General features: G+C 34.4%; 1 protein-coding gene across 1 annotated transcript in view; it reads right to left on the bottom strand.

Annotated features, from left to right (window-relative positions):
• The window catches only part of rorc (RAR-related orphan receptor C), a 16,727-nt gene extending 58 nt beyond the window's left edge, over nt 1-16,669 (bottom strand). Inside the window, exons 1-11 of the mRNA XM_083553393.1 lie at nt 16,505-16,669; nt 6,740-6,825; nt 6,462-6,603; nt 4,822-5,160; nt 4,584-4,703; nt 4,330-4,451; nt 3,450-3,582; nt 3,258-3,365; nt 2,963-3,073; nt 2,508-2,617; nt 1-1,761 (exon numbers count right to left, since the gene is read on the bottom strand). The exon at nt 1-1,761 is cut by the window's left edge and continues 58 nt beyond it. Coding sequence (XP_083409519.1) covers nt 1,597-1,761; nt 2,508-2,617; nt 2,963-3,073; nt 3,258-3,365; nt 3,450-3,582; nt 4,330-4,451; nt 4,584-4,703; nt 4,822-5,160; nt 6,462-6,603; nt 6,740-6,825; nt 16,505-16,514 — 1,446 coding nt within the window. The 5' untranslated portion in view covers nt 16,515-16,669 and the 3' untranslated portion in view covers nt 1-1,596. The remainder of the gene's footprint in view (nt 1,762-2,507; nt 2,618-2,962; nt 3,074-3,257; nt 3,366-3,449; nt 3,583-4,329; nt 4,452-4,583; nt 4,704-4,821; nt 5,161-6,461; nt 6,604-6,739; nt 6,826-16,504) is intronic.
• Nucleotides 16,670-16,910: the final 241 nt, after the last annotated feature.

Genomic DNA, 16,910 nt, shown 5'->3' on the forward strand with positions numbered 1-16,910 from the left:
AAATTGATTTAAAAAAACATAAAAGAGCCAAGAACCAAAGTCCGAAAAGACAATATACAATCAACAATGTTGAAGTGAATGACCAAAAATGCTTAAAAAAAACTTAAACAGCAAGCGACTAGGACTTCTTGATATACACATGCCTCACACTCATATGCAACCAAAAAATGTAAACACTATCTTCGGCTTAGCTTCATACTTATCAGTGCTATTAAAATTAAACACTTGCACCTTTGCAACATGTGATAACATTTTTAAACACCAGTTGTGTGTCCAGCAAGATCTAAACATGCTTATTAGAATATAGAACTTCGACTATAATTACACCCTTGAAAGTGAATATTAAAATCTTCACATGTAGCATGAAATTATTACGCACCCTTATAATGATTCTAGCAGTTTTGAAGCCTAGGATGAAATAGATAATGAATAGTGAAATAATAAAATATGCATAATGAAAAACAATGCTTTGACGATGTACTTGATAATGAGTAACATTTGACTGAAAAGCAATAAATAAATGCCACTTTAAAATCATATATGCAGGTATATTCAAACTATAGAACAAATGAAATGGATTATATCTAAGTTTAAAAAAATGATTCAGAGGAAATGACCAAAATATGTCAAAAATACTCTTGAACAAAACAGTTTATTTAATGCAGTAGGCAGTTCTAATTTGTGTTTATATGTAAATGTTTTAGGATAGCTACTATAATTAATTAAAAAAAATGTATTCAAAAAAAAAGAATGATAAACAAGACTATTCTATTTTTGTATTTATAATATTGTATTAATAGAGGGACATTTCATGTAGGACGTGTTGGGGACAAAGTGAGAGAGGCCCGATTGGGATGGTTTGGACATGTCCAGAGGAGGGACATGGGTTATATTGGTAGGAGAATGCTGAGTATGGAGCCACTAAGAAGGCAAAGGAGGATAATGGGTGTGGTCAGGGAAGACATGCAAGTAGTTTGTTTGATAGAGGCAGTTGTAGAGAAGTATGGAGACGGATGATCTGCTGTAGCGACCCCTTAAGGGAGCAGCCGAAAGAAAAAGAAGAATTATAATATTCTTCAGAAATGGTTGTTTGCAAAAGAATCATTGCTTATACTGAAGTTATAATTTCTAAGTGAAAATAAGACAGGCAACAGTGTTTGACACTGGAAAGCCAAACATTTTGGTTTTGTGGAAAGGAATTTGTCATTCTGTTCTAGTGAAGTGTCCCAGTTGAATAACATTACATAACTCTAATACCAGTAATTAGAGGCAACTGGCATTTTACACACAAGTATAAGAAAATAACTTGTAATCATAATCATAAACAAGAATACAAAGAACTATAAAATGCTACCTTTATACAGTTTTTCCACAGCTAGGGAGCTTATTATGTGTAAGAAACATTTTGCTTCACATTAAATGGCATTTGCACAAAATAACAGATTCTTATGTATTTTCTTTCCACAATGGATTTGTGTCAGAATTATAAATATATAGTTGTTTCTTTTCAAAGATAAGTGTAGATTAATTAAGACATACTGTTACATGTTCTTGTATACTGTGTAGTATGTGTGCTGTGTGACTGACTGGATATATTCAGAGAGTAACCATCGTGTGTACATCACTATCTGTGACAAACAGCTCCTTGTAAAGTGGTGGGAAGAGAGAGTGCACAGTCATTGGATAATACTGCCTGAACCAGCGCAGCTTCTCAATGTGCAGTGAACACAGGTTTTTCAGCAATGCCATCTTTTGGTAGAGCTGAGAATCACAAAAACACAGACAAACCAGAACCTTTAATAGTGTAACAAATAATAGTGTAAAAAATCTTACAACAAGGCAGTTCAGAATTTCTTGCTTTTTTTACCAACCAAAATTTTAATTATTCATTTATTCTTTATAAAATAGCCTTTGGGGTTTTTTAACAGTTTTTTTAAAGCACTAATACCATATAAGGTATCCTTCATTCATTCAACCATCTATTTTTAATAATTAACTGCCTTATACTGGTCAGGGTTACAGTGAATCCAATCTATCTTGTGTGCAAAACGCAATTACGCCACAAATATTTAACCAGTGAATCGCAGAGAACCATACACACAGACACACACACACACACACACACATAGACACACACACAGACACATGCACACTCTCTCCTTTAAATCCAGGGATTAAAGTAATTTTGCATAGCCAATCCAACTACTCACATGTTTTTGACAATCAAAATACCTGGAGTAAAACCACATCGGCATGTGTTGAACATGGACGACTCCTATCATACAGTAACCTGAGCTCAGGGCTGAACCGAGGAGGTTGTGTGGAGGTAGAAGTACTTGAGCAATAGTAGTAGTGATACTAGTACTAGTAGTTTTACCAGTGCCATTACACACACACACACACACACACACACACACACACACACACACACACACACACACACACACACACACACACACACACACACACACACAATGTTCACACTTGCTAATAAACAATGCGCACACCTTGTGTAGTAAACTTTCTTGTTTGTCTCTGTGTAGAAGGTGATTGAGTGCTAATTCCACGTCCTTTCTCACTCTCAGCACTTTGTCTCTGTCCTCCAGACATGGACGATCTGTGTAGACATAAACACTTATATAATAGCACAATAGTTATAACACAATATCTTTCTGAAGTCTTACATTGAAAAGGCAACCAAGCTTTATATATATATATATATATATATATATATATATATATATATATATATATATATATATATATATATATATATATATATTTTTTTTTTTTTTTTTTATTTACTTTTTTTTTTACAGATTTCTTTTGTAAAATATTGTAATTACTGTTTGGAATGTTTGTGAATAACCTTTGGGTAATTGTTTAATTTAATTTAATTTTGTAATTAAATTTAGGGTGCCAATAATTAGAAGCTGACTGTATCAAAGCAAATTATTCGTACCTGCATTTATGAGCACAAGTGAACTGAACAGCGCCACCTGCTGCTCTGTCAGCCTCAGAGCACAAAGACTGTGGGCAAAGTCAAATACTGATGCAATAAAATCGCCACATGCTGCAACACAAATACAGATACAAAACTTTAATCACTTCAAAGGCACTAAAACACATATGCAAACCAAGTATAACACCACAGAAAGGGAACAGCAAATAATTTATCCTGGAAATTGGTCTATCGTTAAAGATGTATGATTGAGAATTGTGAATTAAGAATCCTGCAATTTAGATGTTAGTCTCACCCAGAGACTTGAAAAGCTCAGTTCCAGCAAACTTGCCATCAAAGAAGACTGAGCTGTTCTCTGTATTAAATATCCGACTCATGCGGACCAGAACTACTTCCATCGAACCTGAAGGAGAGATTCATATGCATGACATGTCTACATATACAGATGTACAGATACAGTCATGTCCAAATAATAAATGTTTCTTACCACTTTTGAGAAGGGCAATTTGATCATTCTGACCGAGCTGACGAAACCCTGGAATGCGTTTTGCAAATTCCACCACATACTGTACTGCATCTGTCAAACGAACTGCACAATGCTGCCACATCTCATCCATAGTCTGCAAAGAAAGAGAGGGAGAAAGCGAGAAAGAGAGAGAGAAAAAGAGATTTTATCAACCTATCAAAAACTTATTAAAAAATAATCTGTCTAATCATTGAATAGTCTAATCATTGAATTATTAAAAAAGATAAAGTAGTTATGAATTGTGTTTCTCAGTATAGTAACGATGGAAAATTGGTATGATAATGGCATAACAGAGGGTCGTACAATATTAAGTTAAAGCAAATGGACATTTAAAAAAATATACAGGCAAACTCAAAAGTTTTTAAGCATCTTTTTATTTAAGCAAAGCAGTTTAACTTATTTCATTTTACTATGCTAACATTTGAAAAGCTAACCAGAGTGGATTTACCTGAATCAAAAACATTAACTGTTTAGGTTAATTAAATTGATAATTTAAAACTATTATATTCTTTTTTTATTGAAACTCACTATAGTTATGTAATAAAAAAAAAAAAATAAAAAAAATATTTTTCTCTCCAAACAGGGACAAACTAAATATTGATAATGTATAGTTAATACTAGCACTGTCTTGTATTAACTATACATTATCCTTCATTTCCTTTATTTAATACAGCACTCATATAGATTCCAATTAGCATCAGAAAGTTGAAGCTGTTTATAAGATTTATTTATTAAGTTGCAGTTCTGCTCAAATACAGTTGGTCAATCCCTTTAAAATATGTCTGAGATATTATTCAGTCTGTGCAGTAACAATTTTACTGTTATAGTAAAAGTGTAGTACTTTGTTCTGGTAGGCATGAACCTCCTCCCTGCTGAAAACCTTCCATTTAAGAGCCTGCAGGTCTTCCGCATGATACTGACTTGTTTCCCGGTGAGAACGGAAAATACTTGCACACAGCTCCTCTACACAACCAAACACACACACATACACACACACAGGTTGAACTTGATCTTAACACATTTAACTACCACGTAACATTCCAACATTAGGCCAAATCAGATGCAGTAATAGGTGGCGATTCTGTTCTTGTTTACCTATGTGTGTTGACATAGGATAGGGACAGAACAAACTGTCAGTGTCAAAAGTTTGTAGTCCCATTTCATTTCCTGGAATGCTCAGGATGGCCTCCGGTGTAGATCTTCGGGAGTCAAAGCCTAGAAGAGAGGACGGTACACTCAGTAAAAAACTGGCATGGAGTGATGGAAAAACAAAATTGCAGTAAGAACTGAAGAGGTGGATTACAATGCACAAGTAAACGAGAGTGCTTCTAACCTCTCAATGTTGAAAAACTGCTGCTCTCGCCACTCCTTTGAGAACTTCTGTAGGCCAAAGCTGTAACCTGGGCCTCACCTGTGGCACTGCCGTGATATGGATGTATCTCCGAAGAGCAGTTGCGCTCAGTGTCCAGACTGTAGGGAAAGGTGGGAACCAGTGGCTGAAGTAAATGTGCTGTGCGACCTCTGGACTCTTTGCCTGGCCGGTAGGCTGGAATAGGTTCGGCCTCGGCTTGGCTGGCCTGAAGACGCTGCTGTTGTTGTTGCTGCTGATGTCTTTCAACCTCAGCAAAAAGAGAATCTCTTTGACGCTTAGACATGCGGCCAAACTTTACAGCTGAGAAGGAGAGTGAGCATGAATTCAAAGATATGTATTTTACACAATAGGAAATACGTATTTAGGAAATGTATTGAGATATTAATTTGACAATGTGATTGTTTTGTGGGAGTTGTAGTCAGGTAGGCAGGTCTGACATGATGTGCAAGTTCAAGCCTTTGGCTGTATTATTGTGGGAGAGAATAAAGTTCTCATATATTTTGTGTCAATTTAACACATATGGGGAACATGATAATACACATTCAAATGTAGTTTAAATGCAGACACATTTCCTTGTAACTCTATAGTTCACACCCAGAATGGCAATTGGCAATCAAGTACAGCTTTTAATTCATGCAGTGGTAAAATAGTTAATGTCTAACATGGTAACAGGAATTTTAAAGTACTTTCAGGGGAATAAAAAAATTAGGCTACCTTTTATTGCATATATATTAGATATACATAGGTTCTCATCAATTACTTGTACTCCTATATGGCAGAGACATTTTTATTTTTTTAATTTTTTTATGCTATTTCTGATGCCAGTAGACCTGCAGCATATGCTTTCTTTGGGTCTATGAATTTCTCTGGCCTTGAAAGATTTTGCCTTTGTATTGTAAAATAAGGCTATTTATTTCCCTAAGCACTAAGACATTCTTTGTGGGAAACAAAAAGAGTATTATTTTCCACTATGTGTTTTGAACCACTGACAAGCAAATTTAGAGACTACTGCTGAGCAGTTGAAATACACTGCTGAGGTTGCAGAGTGTACTCTTATATGGTACATTAGAATAAAGTTAAATAATGCCTTAAGACCATTAGCTCACATTTTAGCGAAGTTTTCTGAATCCCTGTCCTAGAGATTTTTTTTACAGTCACTGATATATTACTAATTTATGTTCATCGTTTGGAACTTGTCACACGTACATTACAATTCTTTCTTTGCATATTCCAGCAATGTTAGAAAACTAGGGTCAGAGCTCAGAGTCAGCCACGATACAGCACCCCCAGAACACAGTGGGCTAAGGGGATTGCTCAAGGGCCAAACAGTGACAGCCTGGCGATAATGGAGCTTGATCCCCTGACCTTCTGATCAATAATCCAAAGACACTACCACACTACCACAGTGTAGTGAGGGAATAGAACAAATGTTTTTCTATATGACATGAAAATATACAAAAGAAAATATACAAATATACAAAAGAGAGAGTTAAATGAATAGCATGGTTTTCCTTGCACTATGTCTTGAAATACTATGAATACAACTTAATGTCTCTTTCTCTCTCTCATTCTTTTTTTTATTTTATCTTTTTGTAACCTACCATCTCGGCTCATTCCCTGGGCAACACATTTTTTGAGTCGGCAGCTCTGGCAGCGGTTCCTGCTGGCGCGGTCAATGAGGCAGTTACTCTGCCTAGAGCAAGAATACTGGACACTGGAGGACTGACTCCTTCGAAAAAAACCCTACAGTAGAGAAAGATTAAGCAAGAAAGCACGCAGAATGCAGTGAATGAAATATGTTCATTCATAATATGTAGCATTCACAATGCTCTGAATTACACTTCAAACAATAATAAAATCGATTAGAACAAGGTTTTACCTTGCAGCCCTCACAGGTGATAACCCCATAGTGCACACCGGATGACTTGTCTCCACAGATCTTACAGGGAATCACCTCGATGTGGGCTGTACACACACACACACACACACACACACACACACACACACACACACACACACACACACACACACACACACACACACACACACACACACAGTGTGCAGAAGTTCAGCCAGGATTGATGTACATGATCATTGCTATGTATGCCTTCTCTCATAGAAATGAAAAAGGTGAAATGGTTTCCTGATTAGTCTGTTGAATGTCCTGCCCAAATCTGAATTAGTATAATAATAAAGTATGAAACAATTTTAAAACCAGTGTTTACCAGATAAATTTACCCATTATCTTATATGAGAGCAATGAGTTTATACTGGACATATTGTGAAATAATTTTTTATGTTGTGTTGCAGAAAATTTGAGAATGTTTAACATTGTGGAAATTACCATCTAATTTAGGAATAACGGAACTATAGAGCTGTGCAAGAAAGCCTACCATTGAAACATATCAGATAACAATCCAAAGTTATGCAGGGAGATAACCTGTGTGTGTATGTTTATATATATGTGTGTGTGTGTGTGTGTGTGTGTGTGTGTGTGTGTGTGTGTGTGTGTGTGTGTGTGTGTGTGTGTGTGGTCAATATTTCAGTAAATCTAACCTCCTGGGTTCTTGGAAATAAAATGTGCTTATGTGGCTATGTGGTATGTACACACTGTCCTGTAACCAAAGTACCAAAACCTTTCACACCCCTCTCTAAACACATGAACACATGCACAAAAACACACACACACACACACACACACACACACACACACACACACACACACACACAGAGCACACACAGAGCACACACACACACACACACACACACACACACACACACACACACACACACACACACACACACAGAGCACACAAACAGTCTCTAGCAGGTAATAATTATGCATATTAAAATATGCTAAAAATTATTTATAGCAATTATTACTTGTAACTTACAAAGGTTTCATTGAAAAGAGCTAAAATTAGGACACACTTCCTATGTAAAGTTGAAGCATTACTTGCTATTTAAACTCTTTGATTCTCAGGAAATGGTAAAGACCACCCACTCCAAAGTCAATAGTATCTGGCATAAAAATTTAAAAAACATAGGAAAAAATACATGGTGTTGTCTATAAGAGAGCTTAGCATTAATCAATACAAGAAATTATAACTTTATTATGAACATGTGGAACAGGCATGAATTTTACTCTCCAGGTATGAAAATCACTTAATTAAATGATGATTAATAAAATTAGTAGAGTATTATGGTTTATCTGCATAGCAAACAACACCCGGCTATGCAATATATGAATAATCATTACCATCCAGAACTACGACTACTGCTGTACTACAACTACTACTTCTAATAATAATGATAATAACAACAACAACAACAATAATAATAATAATCATCATCATCATATTGATAATAATACTACTTCTACTACTACTACAACTACTACTACTACTAATAATAATAATAATAATAATAATAATAATAATAATAACAACAACAACAACAACTGAAATATTCACACATAAAGATATAATCTGGAATGTGGCCTGCAACTGGAAGTCAGATCTGAGGTGTGATATATACCTTGCTGATAAAGAAAAAGAAACCACACTTGAGCTTTAAATGTAAGCAAACAAAAGTTACATTCTACTTCACATTTAATAATAGTTAAAATAAATTAAAATTACAATTTAAAATTGTATGCTTGACAAGTAGTAAGAAGTTACATGGTATAAATCTCTATTAACCATATTACTTAAACCACTGTGTGAAAACAGAGCTCAGCAATTAGGGCCAATAGTGCATTTCTGTTGTTTTTGCAAAAGTAAAACTGATTTGCCATTTTTTTGTCCCAATTAGAACTTTTAGGAGCTAATACTAACATTCCCCACTAATAATACAAAATAATCCATATCTATATAGAACAGTGTAACTCAGTGCAACCATGTGTGTAATTGGCATTTATTGTGAACAACAACAACAACAACAACTATTATTATTATTATTATTATTATTATTATTATTATTATTATTATTATTATTATTATTATTATTATTATGATGATGATTATGATGATTATTATGATTATTATTATTATTGTTGTTTAGACTGTGTGGTTCACACATTGTATTTTGACAGCTATTGCCTGGTTCATGAAAAATAAGATTATAAAACCTTATTATATTTGTTTGTTATTGTAGTATGCAAATAATTAAGTGCTCAGTGGAATCCATGACAAATTACAACAAAGAATTAAAGCTTCCTTTTACTTTTTTCCCACCAGCCCATCAAAGGTTCTGTCGTGAGGGGACTGGTGAATGGGTATTTCTCAAATAAACATTTAAACATCAAAACTACAAAGTCTCTCATGAAAAATATATAGAGAGATACAAAGACAAAGAGAGAGTGTGTGGGGGGGAATATTTGACAGACTGAGAAGGTGGACCTGAAGTGTCAACCTCAGAGTCTTTTTAAGTGGTTTACAGGCTTCTCTTTCGCTCTGACTATCCTGCTTTTATGCAGTCTCTTGCTTTTTCCTTCCTTTTCTCTGTCTCTCTCACAAAGGATGTGCCTGCCAGTAAGAAACCCTTTTATCTGTGTTTATACTGCCAGGAATGTCCATCCCCCCCATTTCACATTCTCCTCCACGCCCCTCTCATCTCCATCACAACTCCTCCAACTTCCCTTTTCACTTTCTCTCCATGTTTTCTCACATTCTCACAGGTGAATAAAAACCACAGAGGAAATGATTCCTTGTGCTTTACATGTTTAGAGCTAGGGCTTATATTTGTGTTTGCGACGAATCATTTTTCAGAGCAGAGCAGATCTGACATGGCGCTTTTAAATATGTTGCAGCCAACTGAATGTGATGCTGCTGATGGACAAAAAAGGTCTAAGACTGTATGAGACGAGACTTGCGTTTCTGTGTCAGTGTGTGTTTATGTCAGTGTGTCATTTCTTACGTGTGCCCTGATTATGGGTACAGGAAGGAACTCCAAAAAGCTCTTCAGTATATAGGTGATGCTTGAAAAGCATGCATGTGTTAATAAGTGTGAGAAAGCACAAGCATTAAAGAGATACAATGGTATAAGTACAGCTTTCCTATGTTAAAGGATGTGAGGATTGTGCAAGTTGGTAAGTGTGTGCATGTGTGTGTGTTGGAGGGAATAGAGAGCACGGTCGCATGCCTGGTAAATTTCCTGTTATTTGAGGTTGACAACAACAACTAACAAAAACACAAAGACCATAGCGTTTCTTTCTCTTTTTGTTTTTTCTGATTTCCTTAAGCTGGTACGGTCCATGTTTTCTACAAAATGGCTGAGTACACAATAAGTGAGATAAACAGAAGTATCACACAAACACACACACACACACACACACACACACACACACATTAAAGGTAGATGACAAAGATTTACTAGTCGAACAGCAATTTATGTGTTAAACCGCTCTTTATTTAACATATATATATATATATATATATATATATATATATATATATATATATATATATATATATATATATATATATATATATATATAGCTGCAAATTACATTCTAGGCTCAGACTAGGCCACACTATTGCTGAGTTAATCAAATAAAAAACATTAAATAAATATGTAAATAAATATCGCATTATACTATTTAGTAGGAGTGTAGCAGTACACGTATTTGTACCATAAAGTTTGTAGGGCTTTGCAATTCTTTTTACATGTGGAACATAGTTAACGTCTGAGTTCCCACAGGAATGTCTAAAGTGGTGGACCTCACGTTTGTTGAGTCTAAACCACGTGAGTGGGATTGGATAGTGATGTTTAACCCATGTATCCGAAAGCACTCTTTCACACAGTACAAAACAACAGAATACATTGTAACAAATGCAGTGGTTCTTTCTATCAAATGTATCTTATTAACAAAAAAATGACTCTCTTATACATCTCTCCACTATGCGAAGTGATATCAAAGTCCATTAAAGCAAAACAAATGTTTCCCTGTTATGCAGCTGTTACGCATATATGTTATGCGTTTGAGTCCAGCAGGATGAATATTTTTCTTAGAAATTTCACGACTAATACATTTATCTGTCTATATCTCCGTACTGTCTGCCTTACTGTTTTTTCCACTAATCCAACTAATTAACAGTTACCTATTGCCATTACTATTAAAAGTATTAGTCAATTTGTCTAACTAGTTAACCACTAACACACATACACACACCCACTGCACATGCACACTTCCACAAAGCAAACTTAGCAATCTAATTCTGCATTCCCCCACTAAAACCACATGCTGATAAAGAGTGAATGTTGTCTATCTTTCTTTCTCTCTCTGCTTTCCACCTCTCTCCATCTATTCACCTCGACCACATGCTGATACACACAAAAAGCAGTCACATTTATTCTGCCCTCGTTCCTTATCTGAACCCTTACTCTGTCTATCTCTCCCTCCTAACCACTCACAAAGGAAGAAACTTGCAGACGTACCAGTTGACAAACAGCAAAATGAAAGTAATGTTGGCTTGTATCAGATATGGAGAGATAATGCTAGCACGCTGTACCCAAGGGCGTTTCACAAAATTAAAACAAGCATGTATGGCTAGATTAAGAGACAAGTCAGTGAATAATGTCTCACAACTACGCAAATGAAATTCGGATCTGATTTTATTGTAATACTATTTTGTATTGTCATTAAATCGTATTGTGGCTATAATGATCTTGTATCTCACATTTTTTATTTGTATTTCTGTAGTTATGCTCATTTACAGAAACAAAGATGCAATCTGGCTTTTGACCCATAACCGTAAATCAGATGTAAGATCTGATGCTATCTTGTAAAGCTTGCGGATAAAGAAGCCACACAGAAGTTCACAAAAAGAATGCTAATTCTAATGTATATTCACATAATTACTGTTTTTTCTTTTTCTTTTTTTTTTTACCCTTTTGAGTATATGTTACATTTTCTTTCATTTAGTCAAAAGTAAAAAAAACAGTACTGTCAGCTTGGACATTGCAAAATCTCATTGCATAGCATTGCAATTTTTCAAAGTTGGCTTAAAGGCAGTGGTGTTTATTTAGTGAATAACGTGCATTTGTTAACATGCATTGGCTTTCTAGCACCGATAGTGATTTCTAAATAGAATCACCACAAAATGTCCATTCCCGCTTTTATTTTGATGACATGGATTGCATCAACCAGTGTGCATATGGCATTCTTTGGATTTAAGAAAATTTGGAAATGTCAAACCTGAACACATGGTTGTATGCTCATGCTATACATTAATAAGTACTGGCCAACTGTTATAAAATGTGGTGTTTGCAAAAATTGCAAAATCATAATTTTTTTACATTGTATTTTCTTTTTCTTTTATTTCAAATTCTCAAAATGCATAAATAAATTCAAATGTATTAATTGTATTCCTTTTAACATAAAGCTGTAGCTCTTCTTTAATTATTTGAGGATTGAGCAAAGAGCAAACCCTGGAAAGAAAACGGAAAGAAAACGTCTCGGTGCTCAGTCCTGGCAGAACTGAAGTGCTCCCATGTGACAACTTCTCTGCACTCTTGAGTAATTCATGAAGAATGCCTCTGTGTGCACACAATTCATGGCACCTTGCTCTCATTTTAAATGACCACAGTTGCTGATATTACTCTGTTGTTATGGTGTCATGGTGTTTCAAACCTTCGCCATGTTTGAACATCAAAGACTAAGTTCTAAGAACGGAAAAACATATGCGCTGTTGTGTTTATTTTTAATTATTTTTCTAGCAATCACCATGAAATACACCAGGATGTGCAAATTCACTTTAAAAAGCATAAATCATATAGCTTTGTAAAATTAGCTGAAAAGTCATTTAATTAACATATTGTTAAATAGATTAGCCATCACACAAATATATGATATCATCTGACATCACCATTGATACTGTCCACAGTATTAAGGTGTACCCTGTTCAGTATACACTGTTTTCTCTTCATTGATGTGTTTTTTATACACAAGTGGAAAATTACCCACTAATTGCTACTGGATTGTTGTGAACCTTGTAAATGTTTGTCTCTCTTTTTCCCCCCCTGAAACCCCCTGTCAGCATTCTGTATTTTAAATGCTTAAAAACCTCAAAGTTCCACTAACGGAAATCCTTGAGATGAACATAAGACAAACAAAAAAAAACGACAGAAAGAAAGGAAAAAAAAATCAAGATGAAGGTTTAATGTCTCAAAAGATGTATAAATTGAGATAATTGTAAGATGTCAAAGGCATCATGTATCTAAATTGTGCACAATTCAGTAATAATAAAGTATTTCTTTTATTTTTATTATTTTTATTATTATTATTATTATTATTATTATTATTATTATTAGAAAATAAAGAGAAAAAACGAACAGAACGAGAGCAATGTACCAAGGTGTAATTTCTCAGAGAAGTAAAGATTGATTTTTGGTCAAGTCCAGCTGGGAACTGATGATACATACATTCCCTGTCAGTAAACACACAAGCAGGAAAGATGATAGATTTCATATTGCAAACATTCATCAACATAAGCACACCCTTCCTAATATAAATAATTTTACTAATAAAGTCTTACAGTAAGCGTAAATGTACAGTAAATGTACAGTAATACAATCATTTCAGATATAAACATTCTGTAATGGTTCAATATAAAATACAAAGTATCATCATGGACAGATTTCTAATAAAATTCCATATTTTATCATTGCATATTTAATGGGTCATAACTTCTCATACTTGGTTCTCAGTCCAGTAGAGTGCTACAAAGTACCTGTGAGGGGGAATTATTACATTAATGAATTAAATAGAAGCATATATAATTAGATATTTAACTTATATGTTTATTTAGCTAAAACATTCAAAATATGGACAAGAGTTTGGATTGAAACCATGATGTAGAAAGAAAACATGGCATAGGCTTTGATAACAATTGTTGCATGTCAGTCATGACATTTTGCGTATGTTCAATTGTTGTTACTAGTGAAGCATCAAATATAAAATTGAGAAAAATCTTTCTTTGTGAAGTTTCATACATGATGAACAACAACTACTAAAATAAAGATAAAGCAAGTAGCTAAAAAAAAAAAATTGAGCATGCACACCTGTGTACATCTATGCCATACATACATAAGCACATTTGGCGCTGAATGGGTGACCACAGTAACAAAGCAGTTCTGCAGCTGGTAAAGTATTCTCTAGCAGCATGTTCATGATGTGTCTACATGTATGAATTGAGAATCTAGTGCAGTGCAATCGCATCATCCTGCACATTCTAATTGCATTTCAATAAATGTCTAGTACTGTTGCTAAATTAATTATTTCTGTGCTTTCTGCACTTCCCACCTCATCACTGACTCTACTGAATGCACCCCACTCGCTCTCACACCATGAACAATCAAACAGCCAGTCTTCCTTTACTAAATCCCTTTTCAGTTTGTACTGCAATGTTCTCACCTTTTCCCTTTCGCGTTTCTCTTTCTAACAAACACGCACACACTTTATGAACAATTGCAGATTTTATAGATTTTTTTTTATATACATGTATATGTTGTTTTTAAGTGGTTGTACTTGTTTGTAATGCATCCTAAGCAGAATAATAAATTGTATATATTATCATCAACAAAATGTCTATGAATCATTTTTATTCTCATCACATATAATTAATTGTAGTAATTAATTTATTTTAATTCATTATTTAATAATCCAAAACTAATAATAATTGTAATATTCTGTGACATTATGGACTCAGTATCTATTTCAGTGTGCTGAAATGAATAAAAATGAGTCATTTGGATTTGATTTGATTTGATTTGACTTAAAATAAAAATTTTAAATATTAAATATTAAATATTCTCTTTGTATCCAATCCAAAGTAAAATAAATATAAATGTAATTGTTTACTACACAAACAAAAACAAATTGACTCAAGTGTGGACGAATGCTGCTGAAAAACTATATTCGGTTCTGAATTATCATCAGCTGTGAATGTAAACCCAAGGCAAGTTAAAAAAAAGTGTCACAGCTTTCCAGTTGTCTTGGACTACACCAGAGTTATGTTTGGTTACTAAAAAAAGGTTATGTTTGTGTCACTAGTGTGGGCACTAAGGGAAAATGTCATCTTTAAACCATGATTACAACCGCAGCCATCACAAAGGTCAGCATTAGGTGTTCCTAAACCCCCAGCATGGCATATACACATGAAAGAAGCAAAATTTAAATAAGAATAAAAAAAGCATTTTAAGCTGCGACTCGCCTGATGGCGACTGACTTCATCATATGCTCAACCATACAGTTGTGTTACTGATACTGTGTAGTTGGTTCTGTCATTAAAATCAAATCGACAAACAGTGCTCGTATTGCCGTTAAATAATATTCTAAGCATTTTGGAAAACTGGAAGCGTGTATACAACCCGTCTTGACTGTTGAATGGTCTGCATCTGTTAAGCAAGTCGAAATACATATTATATTCCTATGTGTAGATAAGTTTAAGTTTAATTTACTCAACAGATCAATATAATTATTTTTTAGATGCACTATATTTTACATTTTACCCTCAAATCTTTTTTCACACACCTTCACCTGCTTGTCATATGAAAGATTGTCTTTCTTAATTATACCCTGTATACTGTGTACTGCAGGTTGTCTCACCGTAAAGGTACTTTCCATTACTGTCACTACTGAGATTTTGCTTTTATCTCAAAGAGAGAGAATATATATATATATATATATATATATATATATATATATATATATATATATATATATATATATATATATATATATATATATATATATATATATATATATATATATACACACAGACTCCTGAGTTTCTAAAGTAAGGATGAAGGCAGAAGTACACTCTATTGTGGCAATGCTTAATTTTCAGGTATGTGTCAGAGGAGATATGAAAACCCCCTCTCGTACAGTTCACTAAGAGGAGCTCAAATCCCACACCCACAGAAACACTCAGAACGCTAAAGCTTCAGCCCTTTATGAGTCCAAATGTTTTCCACAATAAACAAGCTCACAAAAAAGCCTAACCTTTCATTAAGATTACATTAGGGTGTCTTTTTTTAAACAGATTAAAGTGTTCACTTTGACCAATTTCCAAAAGGATGTATAGAATGATTTCATCCCACCCACACTCATTCCGCTTACATAAATTACAGTCAGTCAAATCTCAGTGGATATTTACTTTTCCTTAGACTGACACAGAGATACTTTTAGAATTCTGTGAAGCTAAACAACAGAAATCCAGATTTTATTTCAAAAGTTCAACCTTAATTAAATCAAATATACTGTACATTGAATCTTGCAACATGTCCTACACAGAGACATTGACTCTGAATGTTCACGCTTTACAGTTAACAGTAATATGGTAGCATTAGTTGGACACAATCAGTGATTAAACCATGGCAGTAAAATCAATTCTGAGGTAATCTTTTAACATGTATTCCTAATCCGAACTAAAACACACAAGACAGAGTACATGGTTTAAAACCAAAATGTGCAAGTTTTCTTCCATAATTTCTTGCCCAGAGAGAAACTGTCAGACAATGGCAACAGTAAGGATATAGAAATGTTGTTGTGATGCAAACAAGCTTTTCTCACACACACCCACATGGACATACACACCAACATGTACAAAATGTTATATACACATAACACACTAGTTCCTACCTCTCATCATCTTCACAGAACACGTGAACTTTTTTTTGTTGTAAATATCGCTCTTTCTCTCTCTTTCACAATCGGACTCCTTGATGATATTGTTAAAGTGTGGCAGATCAGAGACAGATTAGACGGTTTACTCTTGACGTGTGGATGTCTGCATGTGTTTGAGGGCACGTGTGTGCACTTGAGAGTGACAGCGGGCTGTCCCTTTCATGCAAACTAACTCTCTCACTCATTCTCTTCCTCTCTTCTTGCATTTTCTTTCAAAATTTCATCCTCATCATCTCATGTATAATAAAATTTAATACCTAATTCATGATGAAAGTCATTAAAGAACTTTTTTTGCAGAAACCAATATTTCCTGTTGCATGGCCTATTCCATCCATTATTTCTCCCTCCTCCACCACATACC

This window comes from Silurus aristotelis (genome assembly GCF_946808225.1).
Source record: "Silurus aristotelis genome assembly, chromosome: 1".
Taxonomy (NCBI): Eukaryota; Metazoa; Chordata; class Actinopteri; order Siluriformes; family Siluridae; genus Silurus; species Silurus aristotelis.